The 16,369-nt window shown below is 37.2% G+C and overlaps 1 protein-coding gene across 4 annotated transcripts in view; it reads left to right on the forward strand.

Annotated features, from left to right (window-relative positions):
• TMEM117 (transmembrane protein 117) overlaps positions 1-16,369 on the forward strand; it is a 177,670-nt gene that overhangs the window by 70,631 nt on the left and 90,670 nt on the right. For all 4 annotated transcript variants that reach the window (XM_059473336.1, XM_059473338.1, XM_059473339.1 and 1 more), the window contains exon 4: positions 1,281-1,380. In XM_059473336.1, coding sequence (XP_059329319.1) covers positions 1,281-1,380 — 100 coding nt within the window. The remainder of the gene's footprint in view (positions 1-1,280; positions 1,381-16,369) is intronic.

Here is a 16,369-nt window from a genome sequence, read left to right on the forward strand (position 1 = left end):
ATAAACAGATGGCATTTTTTTTAGTGACATACCAGCTGAAAGGTCACAATATGTATAATGAAAAGGGCTATTACACTAGGACATTTTTCATGTGTCATGAAACTATTCACTGACAATAATATTTCTGCTCTACAGCATATTAAATTCTCTCTAAGAAATTATAATATGCTATGCATGGATTAGTGCTAGCAAGACCTTCTATCTTGATTGGATATTTAGATTTTAACAGAACTGGCCCAGAGAGTGGAATCAGTTTGCACCGATCCAATTGCAGAGGTAGGGTCTGTATAGCTCCTAGACCTTGCAATATTTGGTATGTAACAATGGTAAGATTTGAATAATGGATAGCACAGTGTTCAAGGACACTTTTACATGTAATTGCGTCTCTTATGCACACTCCTAAATAGGCATAACAATACATAAAAATGTTTACAAGCATCTTGAAAGCAAAGGCATCACTTGTAAAGTTAAAATACAACTGCCATTCATATTCATTATCATCATATTAGCTCTTGAGGAGAGTTGCCTCTTCTTGACCACTACAAAAGTCTTTTAGAAAGGGATAACAGTATGTTAAAATATATGTTTTTTCAGAAAGGTTTTAATCTGGAACAAGTAACTTTACCTTCTTAATTGTCCTTATAGCATCTTGGTGAACTTGAAGTCGATTTCCAATTGAGGTTGTAAGTCTATCTCATTATTTAAGCAAAATGGAAATACTTCTTTTGGATTTAAGTAAATATATCTGTGAAAATAAATTGTATAAATCTAGAAACAGTGGCATCCCACTGAAATTTTACAAAACTTGCTTACGCTGATGTGTTAAAAACATGGTTGCATCACTGATACAGTGAAAAGTCAAGCAGCTCAATTATCTTTTTAAAGATACCTTAAAGATTTTTATTTTTCTCCATGAAGATTTCACAAAGTCACGGATTTGAAAAATTGTAATTCTGTTTGTATAAAGGAAAAAGATAAAAAAGCATAAATCATTTTCTGCTTCCAGAAGCTTTACATAATCCTAAAATCTTTGCCAACTGTTATTTTAGCACCTTCAAAAGAGACATGGACTTCAAAATCAGATTCACATTGCATTTCTAATTGAAATCGACCCATATGGGTTCAGTTCTATGTCAAGACTCAGATTCTAGCAGAAAAGTTATTATGGAAGCAATGGGAAATCTTTCACAGATAATCATAAATTTTGTCACTAATCCAAGTTCTTTGTAACCACATTGAGCAAATATGTATATCTTATGTTTGTGTTCTTGTTTTCACAGTGCATACATTATAACAGACTTCATGGGCATCAGGAATGAAAATTTTATGAAGGTAGCTGCAGTTGGGACTTGGATGGGAGATTTTGTCACAGCATGGATGGTAAGAAACATAATTACATTTTAAAAGGAAAGAAATATGTTTGTTGCTTTCAAGAGAAAGAGGAGAGGAGAGAAAACTCAATTTCTCTAACTCAAGTGTTTCAACCCAGAAATGTAAAAAGTTAACAAATGCATAATGGCAGGTATTCAATTGACAGTCCAGAGGAGTTTCAGTTAAAATGTATCGGGGAGATTTTTTTTTTCTGTGGGTGGGAGTTTTGCCATTGGCTTCTGCATGGTGGCTGTCCTTTGTTATGAAGTAGCATCACAACTTGCTATCCCATGAAACAGTGAGTAACAGCTAAGGATAAATAATTTTAATGAAAAGAATTAGAAGAAAAATTAAACTGAAAGACATGATAGAGAAAAATTGAATGAGAGGAGGAAAGCAAGCCAGTTACATGCCAGGATTTGAAAGTAGTCGGATCCGACTGATTCATTTTGATCTAATTTAGGACTTAGAAAAATAAAATTTTCACTTGGATTATACTTCTTACAAAAGCATCTTCTATGTGCAAGCCAAAGATCAGCTTAGTGAAAGAGAACCAGAAAATGACAGCTGATTTTTGGGAACAAAATAAAGCATCTGCACATTTTAATTGTTCAGAAAAAGCATTTCTTAAACACAAAGTGATAAAAAGTGAATTTGTTTTTTAAGATTAGGTTTTTAAGATTTGCAGAGGTAAGATTTTTAGCAATTGGATTTTAACAATGTCTTCTACCCTTCATATTTGGAACATACTGTACAACAGAACGAAGGGAAAAAAAAAGCATCAAGGGTTTTTCAGGATGTTGTTCAGTATGTGTCTGTGGTTTGTCCAAGACAAACTGTACTCTGTGAAATGGTGGCCATGAAAAGCAAGTGCAGAGAAAATAATTTGTATATGCTTTACAGTAAGGACATCACAGAATTGGTGCCTTGACTAATGTTGACAATTAATGTTGGACTTCTTCTGAATTGGTAATAAATTTCATGGGTACTTCTGAATACCTTTAGCTTGCTTTTTTCTCATGGGCTTCCACACCTTTATTCCACTATCCAAGAAGAGATGATGCATAAACTAAGCTGAACTGAGAGAGATCATGTACATCCTACATATGTGACTTAGGGCTCCAGTGATAGATTAAAGACAAATTGTTCTACATTAGGTAATGTGGGTTTTTTTCAGTCTCTCTTTTCTTGTTTCCATTTAAAAAACCTCCTGTTTTGTGCAACATTGTATAAAGCATGGAAAGAGTTGATTCAAAAGGCATAATCCTGATCATTTTCTGGGTACCCAAAGCCCTCTCAGCTCTCTTCAACAGCAGAGTCACAACTGGATTGTGCCACAGCAGATTCCTGTGGCAGATGGAGGTATCACTGAAGAGTGGGAGAGAGACTAGGAGAAACGACAGAAGTGGTTTGATTAGAGGAGACTGTTTAAATTAGTCTGATTCTATTAATTTTCAGGAAGAGTAGAGAACATGGGATTGGAGGGTCAATGTGTTTTAGGACATGCTTTGATTGCATGAGGAGAATTAAGAGGTGTAGGGATTTATGCTTAGGTCTTCAGGGCAAAAGAGAATAGTGATATTGCTTCTGCAATACAAATCTCTTGGCAAAGTACATCAACCATGCAATGGAAATGTAGTGTTCAAGGGCAGCTAGGCCTGGGAGCATCAAACAAAACTACTACAATTTCAAGGTCTCTACCTCAATTAGTAAAAGATGAGATTGGATATGTATGTTGGTGCATGGATGTGTACATTGGCACAAGTCATCTTCCATGGCATCTAATATAAGCAATCCATCTTATTCTATATGAACAGAAATTGCTGTGTTATTTATATTTGAATTTACTTGACCTTCTGCTTGTAAAGCCCAGTGTGGAATTGATGTCAAAGTAATATGAGTCTTTCTGTGGTATTATATTTTATGAAGTTTCCTCATCCTGTTTTGAAACAGAAAAGAAAAAAACCTATAAAGGAACCTTTGCATATCTTCCCATTCACAGCAGTGTTTATATTTTCTAATGTTTAAGAAGTTTTTTTATGTATGGAGTCCATCCATAGACTCTAAATCAGAAGATAAATGTGGAGATGTAGCCTTCACTTCACTGTGTTTGAACCATACTGGAATTAGGATCTTATTCCTTATTTCATTGGAAACTTTGGGAAGAAGCAGAAATAAAATGGATGGAATTCCATTTAAAAAATGAATATTCAATACACAATACTGTTAAATCACTTTCCTGATTTAATGACTCTCCCCAAGACAGGAGTGACTTATTAAATCAGGAAAGTGATTAAAATGGGAAAATATGTTTTGGATTGAAAAGGCAGAAGTAAGACTTTCTCCTCAACACTTCCTAGCTGACTGACTAGTTTTGTGACAGGATCTGTCACAAAATCAGCAATATTATTTCCATTGTGTGTAATGAGAATGGGGCCATGCTACGGGCGCACTGAACCTTCTCCTTTGTACCTCTGGACAGGAGCATCTGCTACTAATAAACATCTTTGCTGAAATCTGTAGTAAGTGTTAGATATTCTGAAGGCTGTGAAGTCTGTTCAGTACACTGACTGTCTCTGCACTTTTCCCTCTTTGAAGCCATGGAAGTATATCTTGCAATCTTGTACCTGCTTTGACATGCCCTCCTGCTCCCATAAAAAGTCCATTGTCCTCATGGAGACTGCTTTTGAGGCAGACACTACAGATTTTTGCACAGTAGGACACCTTGGAAGAAAGGCTGGATTCCACTCAGACAAATCTATAAACTAGCAATTACAGCTGCCTTCTGGGAGAGTGCAAGCAAGCTGAGGAGGGAGCTGATTTGAGGGCAGAATCTCTGATGATTATGGTGGCCTCTCTGTGAAGATGAGCAACCTGCTGCAGCTGTGTTTTTGTGAGGGACACAGTCTTGGGCGTGTGGAGTAAGGCATGCTCAGAGGATAGCTGCAGGAATTAGTGAGTGGCACTGAAAAGTGACACAGAGAGCAGGGTAGTATTGGCTTTCACACTGTCAAAACTGTTCCCTTTTGGTGGTGGCTTTTTGGCCTCCACAAAGATTGACCGCGAGCTGTGAACTATACTCGTACACATGGCAAGCTTTGCATTAAAGACATATTGCTGCCTACAAACCCTACATACATGTGAAAGAGGCTAAACAGTTTAGAAGTTTGTTATACCTTTCTTAGACATTGCTTGCTAGAATTATCAGAATCTGAAGCAGTTGTCTTCAGCCAGTGTCTGATCTCTATGAATATACCAGGCTGATCCTCCTGACAAGGGATCCTATTCCTATTTACCTTCTTTCTGAATGGCAATTTAGTTGAGATTCTCTTTTCCCATGTTAATTGCTAGGGAGAACTGGGAATATTTGAGGAATCACTGAACAGCAGAGACTGTGTGCTCCTGTTCTCAGAAACAATGATAAGCTCTAGGGATGGTTTAGTACATTATTCATCAAACTAGTGTTTACCAAAGATGTATCAGCATATTCTTTTTAAAAAGAAAAGCCATTAATTTCCTCATCACTGTGCTTTAGCAGAGCACTTGCCACAATGAGTGTGAACTGAATCATTGTAGCAATTCCTGGCTGTTCTTTTTGACACCTTTGCTTGACTTCAGTTGGACTTCTGCCTTGTGTGGGACGATGAAGAATTCTGGGACTGTTTCTCTTTCATCATCTTAGCAGATGAATTAGTAGGAAGTTAGGAAGCAGTACTTCCAGCATAGATGGCAGAGTGAGAGATCACTATTGTTCTGCTAATCCAGTGCTGACTAAGACACATCGTATCTGGATGGATGGATGGATGAATGGATGGATGGATGGATGGATGGATGGATGGATGGATGGATGGATGGATGGATGGATGGATATGGAGGTAAAGACCTTCTGCCTAAGACTTCTTGTCAGGACACAGTACTGGGATTTCAAAAGGTTAGTACTGAGTAGTGAATCTACACCTCCCTTTCTTTAATAGGGGAACTGGATAATGACTCCCATATACACAAGTTGCCTGGGCTTCTTTGAAGTCTTTTAGGGGAAAGAGTCACTTCATTGGGTGGCATTCTGAAATACAACTTTTGGTGGGCTGCTCCTCCCCTTGATAAAGATTATCTGATTTTATGCAAGAAGGATTTTCTGTTCTCTGAGATTATCAGCATTAGCTGTAAAAGTTCCAGTTTTTCAGCCTTATAATTCCAGGGGAAAACCTCACACCATTTTGTGTTCTGACTTTGCTGGTTGTGAAAGAAATAGATTTTCTCAATTTTTTTTTAAATTCACATTCCTCTGTTAAACATTTTTGTCTTCATCCTCTGGTGAAGAAACTTTCTGTATTCTTGCATTTTATGTGATTAACGTGTCTTACCTAGGCAGTCACAGTGTAACCAGTAGAGGGGTCTGTGGCTAGTTTGTAAAGAATACTTTAAAGGGCTGAAACCTTCCTTGAGATTCTAAATGCTATGAACATCAATTGTTGACAGGTTTAAGTTCATAGTTACTGCCGTACAAGGACACAGTAAATCTGTAGAGTCCTAAACCAGAATGTTTTTCTGTCACATGCACCATATTAGATCTTGAGCTACAACTGTAAAAAAGCCCAGTTCCTCCACCTGGTCAGACCAAAATCTACCCAGGCTAGTATCTTACCTCAAACTATGACTATAAGCAGAAGCCAAACAGGACAGTAAGAATAAGCCAAAAGTATGTGGCAGGGTCCTCTAACGCTCTCCTGAAATGCGTGCAATTTTGTGTACATAATGACTCTTGATCTTAGAATTGTTTTGGTCTTTTTGTAACACTTTGCATTCAACTACAAAGAATTTCATCTGCCAATTTATTGCCTAGGGACTTTCTTCCATAAGCACCTTGCCTAATTCTTCACATCCAGCAAGCCATCATCCTTTTCACTCTGCAAAATTTAATATAATTATAAAGCTTTCTCACCTCACTGCTTATCTATTTTCCCAGTTTGCTTAGGCATATGACAAATAACTGCATCCCCTGCAAAAATCCCTGTGGAACTCTGGTAATGACCTCCCTCCATTGCTAGAGCTTTCTGGCTAACCTACTTACCTTCTGTTCCCTGTCTTTTAATCAGTTATTTATCAACATAAAGACCTTCCCTAAAGCTCTGAGTGTTGAGTTTCCATAGAAGCCTTTGACGAGGAATTTTTCAAAAGCCTACTAGAAAATTCAGCTTTGCCTATTTTAAACACATCTCCTTTATCCATGAGTTTTGTTGACCTCATTCAGTTATTCTGTTCTGAAATATCACCATTCCCGTTGTTTACAGAGCCAGCCACTTAGCACTCCTTCTGCAGCCTCAGATATTCCCTCTGCCATTAAAGAGGTATTCTAGCAATGTTGGCTGGCCCTGAAAATGCTGTTTGCAGGAAAGACAAAGTCACAGCTCAGGAGCTGTGAATGTGTGAAAGAGTATGGAGCCATCTTCATCTGCCTTATCAGTGAAAGACAGTGAGCTTATTTCCTCATGTTCACCTTACCTCATCATTACTTTTCTCTGTCATTTTTCCTCAACACCTCTTTGTCTTATGGCCTGGGCATTATTTTGCATGTGAAAAAAAAAAAAATTAAGCGGTGTGTATTTTGTTTTGTATGTTCTTGCATATAAAAGAATGTTCAGCAGAGCCTGAACATGGATGTTGCTGTTATGTCGAAGACAGAAATGTCCCTGATTGTGGTAAGACCTAAATTCTGAGTATGGGCCTGGATTCCATGTTTAGAGAACATCAACCGTAGATACATAACCTCTCTTTCCAGAAATCTTGTGTAGTCTGTGGATTTCTTTGGCTCCTAAGAAGTTTTTGATATTTTCCTGATTGGATGGAATTGTTGAATCATAATTTTGAGCACAGTGACATGTGTTTGCTAAAGTGATTTTTTGAATCTGAGCCCCTCTTGGTAGGCTTGCTGAGAAATGCCTTTTTCTTAATTCCCTACTGTACAGACAGTGGACTCAATCTAATTGCTGTATTTTAGGATGGAAGTACTCAACTTCCCCAAATATATTCTCACTTGTCACTTCATTTTGACTTTGTAAATTATGTTATGGTGTTTCTTTATAAAGTACAAACATAATGATCTAATACAATGTGCAGTGTAGGGTGAAGTAATGAAGTACATGCATTACATGTTAGTAAATCCATCACTTGATATTATTGTCTGGTAGATACCTGGTACCTGTAGAATACTCTTTGTGTATTTTCTTCTTTAACAGTTTTTGTGATAAGAATAGATGTTTACTTATTGCCATTAAAACATTTTTAATGGCTTGCAATCTCTTGGCAAGAGTTTTAACAGTATTTGGAGATATTTGCTTGGACTGTTGCCTCTGTGATCATGACAAAAAACATTTATTTGTAGAGTAGGATAGCAAGCTATTCAATGATCTCAAAGTGCTTTTCTTGGGTCCATTAAGAGAGAATATTATTCTTGTCCTCTTTTGCTGAGATGTAACTATCTATGTCAACATCCTAGAGTAATGAAGAGTTCATTACCACTCTGAAGAAACTAGATTAATTTACCTCTTCATTTTATTTAATCTCAAAATGCATATGTGTTGCTAGGGTATGTTCACACAATGTGAGCAACATCGATGCTGAAAATATTATCATATTGATGAAAATAGCAGGCACACTAACTTATTGCAGTGAAAATATAGACAAAATAAAATAATAATGTGACTAAAAAATGAAGTTTACTTTAGTTTACTGGAAGGACACCAGTATAAAGTCTATGTTGAAAGAAAACATCACATCATCATTAAAGATAATAAAGTTTCCAGGATTTTGTATATAACTTTTAGACTAAAATAATAGCCAAAAATGTTAACTCTTAAACTTATATTGTTCTTGGAAAGTAATTATTCTATCCAGGAAATTCTGTTTAGCAAAAATAGTGCATAGGTTTATTTGCAAGCAGTGAAGAGTCCATTTTGATGCACATTACAAGGCAGTTTGAAGAGTCGGGGGTCTTGAATGACTGGCACCTTTTTTAACTCATGCCTCTGTCAAGGTTTGGGCATGACAATTTAGATTATGATCAGTGTCAATCTTCTTGATTGTTTCTATTCCACTGGCATATCAAATGACAAAATAAAACTGTAATTGAATTTGGAGCAGCATCCGAAGTGCCGTACAGCTAACAACTCTGCTGTTCTTGAGTAGCGGAAATGAAATTAAACTATGAAACATGAACTGGAAGGAGCAAAGTGGATGACACCTGTTCCTAAACTCACTTTCCAGGGTTGCACAGAAATGTGACTAATAACATTATTAGTGGCAATATGTTTCTTTCCATTCAGAGAGGCATACAAAAGCCAGTTGCCCCTTTTGTTCACCTGTCTATCTTGTTTGGGTTTTAATTTCTTTTCTTGAGGGCCAGTCCAGTTGCAGAAACATTCTGTAGTTAATCGTTCTGTCTCTAGGTGATAACCACTAGTAAATTCATCAGCACAATGGCAGTCCAAATATATCCAGTCATATGAGAGCTGCTAATTTTGTTTTTTTCCACTTTCTGGGGCATGAATGTGCTCATATCCTGCTCTGCTTCCTGACTGCCACTTAGTTATATAAGGTGGAGTGTGCCTGGTGTCATCTGAGTTCATCCAATCGTTCCATCAAGTCAGATTGCACTATTATTTATTCATTGATTGATGGTGTTGCCATCTGTTCATATGCTCTAGATTATAATTATCTGCCTTTTCAAGCTTGATCTTTTTTTGTATTCCCCTGTTACTTTGTCATTTCAGTCCTGACCAGGCGTTGCCAGAGGTGTTACTTCATCCCTGTCTGTTCCCCACCAGTGAGTTCCTTCAGCTCATTGCTACAGCAGTTACCTTTGTTGATAACCATTTTCTGGGCTCTAAAACATGTGCTTAGTATATCTAGGAGTAAAAGCCTCAGGATTATTTTTGAAGAAGGCCACAGAGAGCTGTACCTCAGAGCTGAAGAGTAAAAAATGCAAACCCCAAAGTCAGGCCCCAAAATATCTCCTAGTATACTCCAAAGCAGCTACTGACATCTTCCAATTATAAGCAAATGTAGTAGGAGTTCTTTCAAATAGGTGACATTTTCCCAACTATCTTTTTTTAAATTTCAGTGCTCATAAACTCATACACAGCTTTTTCTGACCTTGTGCACACTTTTCTTGCAGTCTGGATCCCATCTAAAAATGAAGGAAGGGTCATATCAAATATTAATAAGAGAAATTCTGTTCTCCAAATATCGTGAAGTCAAAAGACAAACTGTAAGGAGAAGATATGTCTTCCTGCAACTCAAATCTTGTTTGATTGATTTGTGTTGTAGCTTCAGGCAGCCATACCGCTATAAATGAGCCTGGGGGACCTCTATTTTCTCTTCCTTGTTGTCATACTCGCCTTTGCTCTTTTTCACGTGGAATGGTATTTGCTTCTTGATGATATTTATGCAGCACATCTTGATATATCCTGGTTATATGTATTTAGAAACTGAAGTCAGAGCAGCATATAAATTAAAGTAGCTATGCAGCAATTCTGCATTCTGACATGATGTACTCCTTAGAAATGGTGTGAATGAGTGGGTGTCAGAAGTGCTGCAGAAGTGGGACTCTAGAAATAACATGTTCTTACTGAAGATCTTTGATTACAGATGGCAAATGTGTAAACTGTTGGAGTCTCTAAGATGGACACTTCCTCTCTGGAACAGTCTGGTTCTGGATGAGATTGCAGCACAAACCTTTTTCACTGACTGGGGGAAGAAAATAATTTTCTTTCTGAAACTGAAATTGAAACAATTGATTCAGCTAAGATGTGCAGTCAGGAAGTCTATGATCAAATGGGGAAAGATGGTTTAAAAAGTATTATGAAAGGAGTATTGGACCAACCATGCACATTCAGCTGAAGATCTTTACTGGATTAAATATATAGCGAAGGAAGACCTTCTGTATCCACAGGGAGAGATTAGCAGCAGATGGCAGTGGTACACAGCAATACATTTCATTAATTCTGAATTCCTTCATAATCTGTGGGATGAACTATTAGACACTGTACACGGTGTACAAGGGAAAAAAGAAAAGAAGGATTTTTATTATGAAAAAATATATCACAGCACTCTTGCCTAAAATAATGTTGAGAATGGTTGTACATTATCTCTTTGTCTCTACAAGGAAGAGCAGGGTTAAAACTGGTAAATTAAGAAAGATACTCTTTCTGATCTTAAATTGCGTAATTTTTATGGGTGGGTGTTCAGCTCAGGAACTTTATCTCTGATACTGTTTTGTAGAGAAAATGTATTTAGAATATGTCTAGAAAGTAATGGCCAAAAACCACTCAAGTTACCAGAATATTACTCATTTTATGTTGCATTATGCCTAAAAATGAAAGATTACTGTCACAGCAGCTACAGTACCTTAAATTGTATTCCATGTTATTGTAGGTCAATTTAACTCACAATATGTCAGCAAAGCAATTAAACAAGTTCTTGAGCAAATAGAGAGCAGAATTAAGTTTCCTGTGCAGTACTGCATAATATATGAATTATATTATGGTGTGAGAAGTCTTCTCTTAACAGCGCATCTATGAGCCCTAAATTGAATTAATCAAGGAAACTTGAGTTCTGAGTGAAATCACTAGCTCTTTCTTGCATGTATAGAGAAATCTTAGAAACCGTCCAATTTAGGCTTATGATACTCTAGCCAAAGGTAATTTTTTTGATATCAGTACTTGTGATTGTGCCCAAGAAAGAATGAAAATTCAGTATGTTTAAACCCAGTTTTTACAGAATTAATCAGATTGGTTGGCTTCCAAAAGCTCTTTGCTGTCAAAACCCAAGTCTAACTTGGGTGCAATTATGCTGATTGTGTCAGACTTAAAATATACAATTGCTTCTTAAAAACTGAGATATTAAAAAGTTTCAATGGATATGAATTAAAATTCATTATAAAGCTTCATTTAATAGAAAGCACTCAGTAAGATGAGTCTAATCTCTTGGTTTCTTCTTATTTTTATTTTACATTACTTGAAGTGGGAACTTGAAGTACTTTTTTTAATGGATAGAGGGATTGTCGAGTTTCACTTAAACTTTTCTAAGTACTTTTAAAACCTCCATTAAAAAGCTATTTTTGTAATTTCTTACAGTACTACGCTTCTCCAAATCACAAAAGAAATCATTGCCTCCTACACTGGCAGTAATAAAAAAGGTTTTGCATTTCCAGACACTAGGGATTGATCTTTATAGCAACTCATGGAGATACATATGCTAATATGCCCCTGTTTTACAATAGAGAGCTGAAACAAAGGAAAAGGGATAAGAAAAAAGGGAAATGGTGATGGAGCTGAGACAAGACCCTGCCCTCAGTTTTGTATTAATCCCATCCCTGCTCTCCTCAAATCTTTAAGGATAATTATTCTCTCTATCCCCATTGATGGCAGCATTCTAAGTGGTGTCTGCCTCTGCAAAGATGCTGAATAATTTCATCTGTGGAAAATTGCAATGGAATGTATGTGCACTGGAGATACTTCCAAGTGGTGAATGCCCCTGGACTGTGCTCCCTTTTCCCCTGGCTTCAGCTGTGTGTGAACCCAGAGTATATGGTTTTTTCCTGTGATGGCTTGTTCTGGGCTCATTTCTGGCCTGTCTTCTCTTCTGCTTTGTGTTTCTTTTATAACTTGTATATAGCTTGTATAACTGTACCAAAGGGATGAAGCTCATACTAATGTGTGGTTGCAGAGAATCAAGGCACATATTCTCTATCTCTTAACCTGAAGAGGTTCTTGCTTAAACTTTTTGGCTCATCACGTAATGACGCAAAATTAGTTTTACTACCCACCACCCTAATTTTATTGTAAAGAAACAATTTAAGTGGTGTTATTAGACAAGATAATCTACTTCATAATGGACAGAGTCCTGTCAGGAGCATTATCAGAATGAGGACAAACGTAGGTGTGATTATGGTGGTGCAGCACTCACAAAGGTCCAGCACTAGTGCAAGGCACAGCTCAGGTTGCAGCACTTCAGTGTTTTATTAGGCAGGACCATCATTTTCAGAGTGCAGACATGTTTTGCTTGCACTTCCTTTTATATCTCACAGACCTCCAGAATATCCATGGCAGATGAGGAACAGGCTTTATACCTGTATGGCTTTACACTGTACTTTGCTTGGCTCATCACTTGACCCAGAGAATGAAGGTAGGATTTGTGTGACCAAGTAGTAGCTTGGTCTCAGAATTGGTAGGATTTACATTTGGACAGTTACAGATTTTGATATTTTATTCTGAGCTGATTTTCTGGGTTGTCTTAATGGTCAATGAAGAGAAAAAGTCCTGCTAAGTCATTGGACTATATTTGACATCTAAAATGATGCAAATAAATCATATTGTAAAACTGCATATTTCTGTCCACTGGTAATAAAGGAATTATAAGGCGACTCAGATATTTATATTCAAGGTATTCAGGTTTTGTGTCCTGGGAAAACCCAGGACACTTAGAGAAATGCCAGAAGTTGTCCCACAAACCAGCAGAATTAAAACATGTAATGGTTTACTGTTAACCATCCCTTGGAATTAAAGAAGGTAAAGGAATACTTTCAGAGTGTCAAGGACTTCCTGATGAAGCATTAAAAGAACTTCACATAAAGTCAGAGGTTCATGCAGCAGTGGGTAAATGTGAAACCATAACACAAATAAACCAGCAGGAATCCACATGCAACAGCAGTGTGAAATCAAGGATTGTATGGACAGTAATGAGAATAAGCATGTCAGAGTATCCTCCAGAACTTTATATTTTGCCTTGAAGTTAGGAAAATTGTTAAGAAGAAATGTTATTGAAGTTATCTAAATTTCAAGATGTATTTCAAAGGATATCGGGCATTAATAGGGGAAGTAATTTGTGAGTGTGTGTGTTCCTGAAAGGGAGCATTTCTTGTTTTGTGTTGTTACTGATACAAAACAGCCTTAATCTTTATAAGGCAATTGAAGGCAAACATTTATTTATTCAGACTAAGCTGTTCTGTGGCCACAGAAAGCTTTGGCTCATTGATTTCCCCTGAATTTTCTGTCCTGTGGTGATTTTCGTGTACATTCTCTTTGGTGTGACCAAAGCCAGACTGGGCCTGTATCATGCTGTTTGTTCATGCTGTGCTAACCTACTATTTTTATTGATTTAATCTATTACAAGGTTATCTTATACTAGTTGGTAGATGAAGGACTATTAAATGAGTTGAGGTAGCATGAAGGGCCTCAGTCAGCCACATGATGCTCAAAGCCAGATACTTGGGAATGATTTCAGAACAGATGCCAACACTGGCTGACTATTCCTCTGTGAGGTCTTCTCTCTGGCTCCTTGTCTAGTCAACTCTATACCTTCTTTCTCCTTTGGAAATGCGTAGAGATTTGGAGCTGAAAATAGAATGTAGTGAGACCTCCAAGCCATTCTAACATTACATGGTGTTGCCCTGTTGGGTTATTGAAGACTAGCACTCGCTGGAATAAAACTTTGCATTGCAAAAATGAAATCTGAATTACCAACAAGTATTACAAAAATCCAGTTATTTGACAAGAAAGGATAATAAGGAAGGTACTGAGAATTTAGCTGTAATGTGGAGTTTGTATTAAAAGCTCTGAAATCTAACCAATGAATGATGATGTCTCTAATTGTTGCCTCAGAAATCAGCTTTTTCCTCTTAAGTTTATTTTATTTAAAACTCATTGCTTGTCATTCATTTCAAGCTGTAGATGCTAAAAAAAGATTGTCTTTTTCTATTCTTATTTCTGTGTGTCAGTATTCTGGGATATTCTGAGTGGTTCCCAAATATATTTTATTTCTGGTTCCGCCTTTCTCTCTTCCTGCTCTCATCCTTTCTGTGCACCACACAATGTCTTAAACTCCTCATATTTCCTTCTGTCTTTGTAAATTGTTCATTCTGAATCTCTTGTTCAGTATTTTTTACACTGAACAGCCTCTCCATAAGCATTACACTTCAATTCTTTCACAGGAATTAAAATTCTGACCACTTAATTAATGATGGCTTAATTGATCTATTCATTTATTGTACTTCTATCTTCTCTGTTTCATCTTTTGACACCTCTGTGATGTAAAAAAGGCACTGATTTTTTTTCACTGACTGTGTGGGGTTTTGCAAACTATACAATGCTAAAGCTATGCTGCAATAATAAATATTAGTGCTAGTTGAATTTTTTAGCATTAACACAATAGGTTCACTCTCCTCATGTATTGTGGGCAGTGGAGTAAGTCCTGCACACCCCCCACACTTGCTGTTTTCTTGTTGTAATGATAAACATGATGAGTAGTCTGTTTTGAGGCTCAGAGGGGACAGTGTACAAGCTTACAGCTCTCACTGGCACCAAGGGCTGTCCTGGCTGTGCAGTCCTGATGTGTATTCTCTGATATCTACACGCTCCTCTTCAGCCCAGGAGAGACCTCTCTGTCAAATGGTCAATATTATGGAGAAGGTTGAATCCTTTTCACTGAGGATTTAATCAGTGCCCCACCAGACTATACAAAAGAAACTAAAATGAGGAGATTTACAGGAATACAGCAGGGGCATGGCCACAGCAATCTGCCAGCCAGTTCTAATGGCTATACTTTAATAACACAGTTAAAGGAAATTGCAGGAGACAGATTGCTGAATTAACCCTGGCTGTAACTTTTACCTGTATAGAGTTGCATGAGGTGGGCCTTGGTGAATGTGGTCCTTTCTCTGAGGTTAAACTATAACTTTACACCTGCTCTTTGTAATGAAGCACAGATGCTGGTGACATACATTCACTGCAACAAGGCAATGCAGGGCAGACTTGTCAGAGAAAACTCAGATTGGCATTAGAAATTTTGATTAATTAAGTAAAATTAATTGCTAAAATCATAATGCATTTCAGAATAAGGTATACAATTGCAGCAAATGATCAGTTCATTTTTGGAAGAGGAGTAGATTGAATAGCTTGTATTTAAATAAAAATAAATTCTAAAACTTAGTAGTAGGACAGGAAGATGTACCCACTTTGCTGCATTAACCTGTGGACAGTTCACTGATGAACATTACCAGGCAGCAAAACATGTCAACATTACAGAAGGGCTCAGTGTGCCTCCCATGCAGCTATAGCTTGTGAACCTCTGTGCAGTGCCCTGACTATCAGCATTAGTACCGATAAAGTCAGAAAAATCATTTTATTACTGATGACATTAGAGCCGAGGTATTTTTAAAAGAAAAGTCTGATTCCACATGCACTTTTATAATAATTTAGCTGCATCCTTATCAAAACTAGTTTGACAATGTGAGAATGATCATCCCACAACCTTTACAGCAGTATTTGTGTAAAAATTAGTGTACAGATCAAGCCTACAAACCAGTAAATTTGGAGGAGCCCTTTAAAAGTTCTAAGAGAGCTCCCACTCCTTGTTCTGTAGCTTTTGTAGCTGCTGCTTTTGTAGCTGGTTTCAGTTCACTTATAAACATTGAATCCAGCCCCCAGCATCATTGCATGAGGTCACTTGAGAGAAAAATTGAATTATTCATTGTGGTTTTAAAATTTTTGAACTTCAGATGTTCAAGAGCTCACAGTTTATTCTATGCAGTATACTGAATGACTTCAGAGAGCAGTGTTGATTTTGTTCTTGGGGTTCTGCTGCTGTCCATAAAGCACTTAGGCAGTGTATGATGTGAGAAGTGTGATCCCTTGAGTGAATGATATGCATTTGTATTCATACCAGGTCATCTTATTACCCTGAGGTTTTTTACTCAGTCCAGTTGCTTCCACCAGCTGACACATCTTTGAACTGTGTGCAGCACTTTTCTTCAGTAACACACATATCTCAGTTAAGGATAAAGTCCCAGGACTGAAGTGTGACATTGTGATAGTATGAAGAGTGTTAAAAGTTGTCTCATTCCTTCTGATCCTAATAACTGTTTATGACAGCCTGTGCTATTTTTCTTTCAGATGCTGAAAACACTTGTTAAAGTGAGTTAAATTTTCTGAGACTGAACGTT

Source organism: Ammospiza nelsoni, chromosome 5 (genome assembly GCF_027579445.1).
Source record: "Ammospiza nelsoni isolate bAmmNel1 chromosome 5, bAmmNel1.pri, whole genome shotgun sequence".
NCBI lineage: Eukaryota > Metazoa > Chordata > Aves > Passeriformes > Passerellidae > Ammospiza > Ammospiza nelsoni.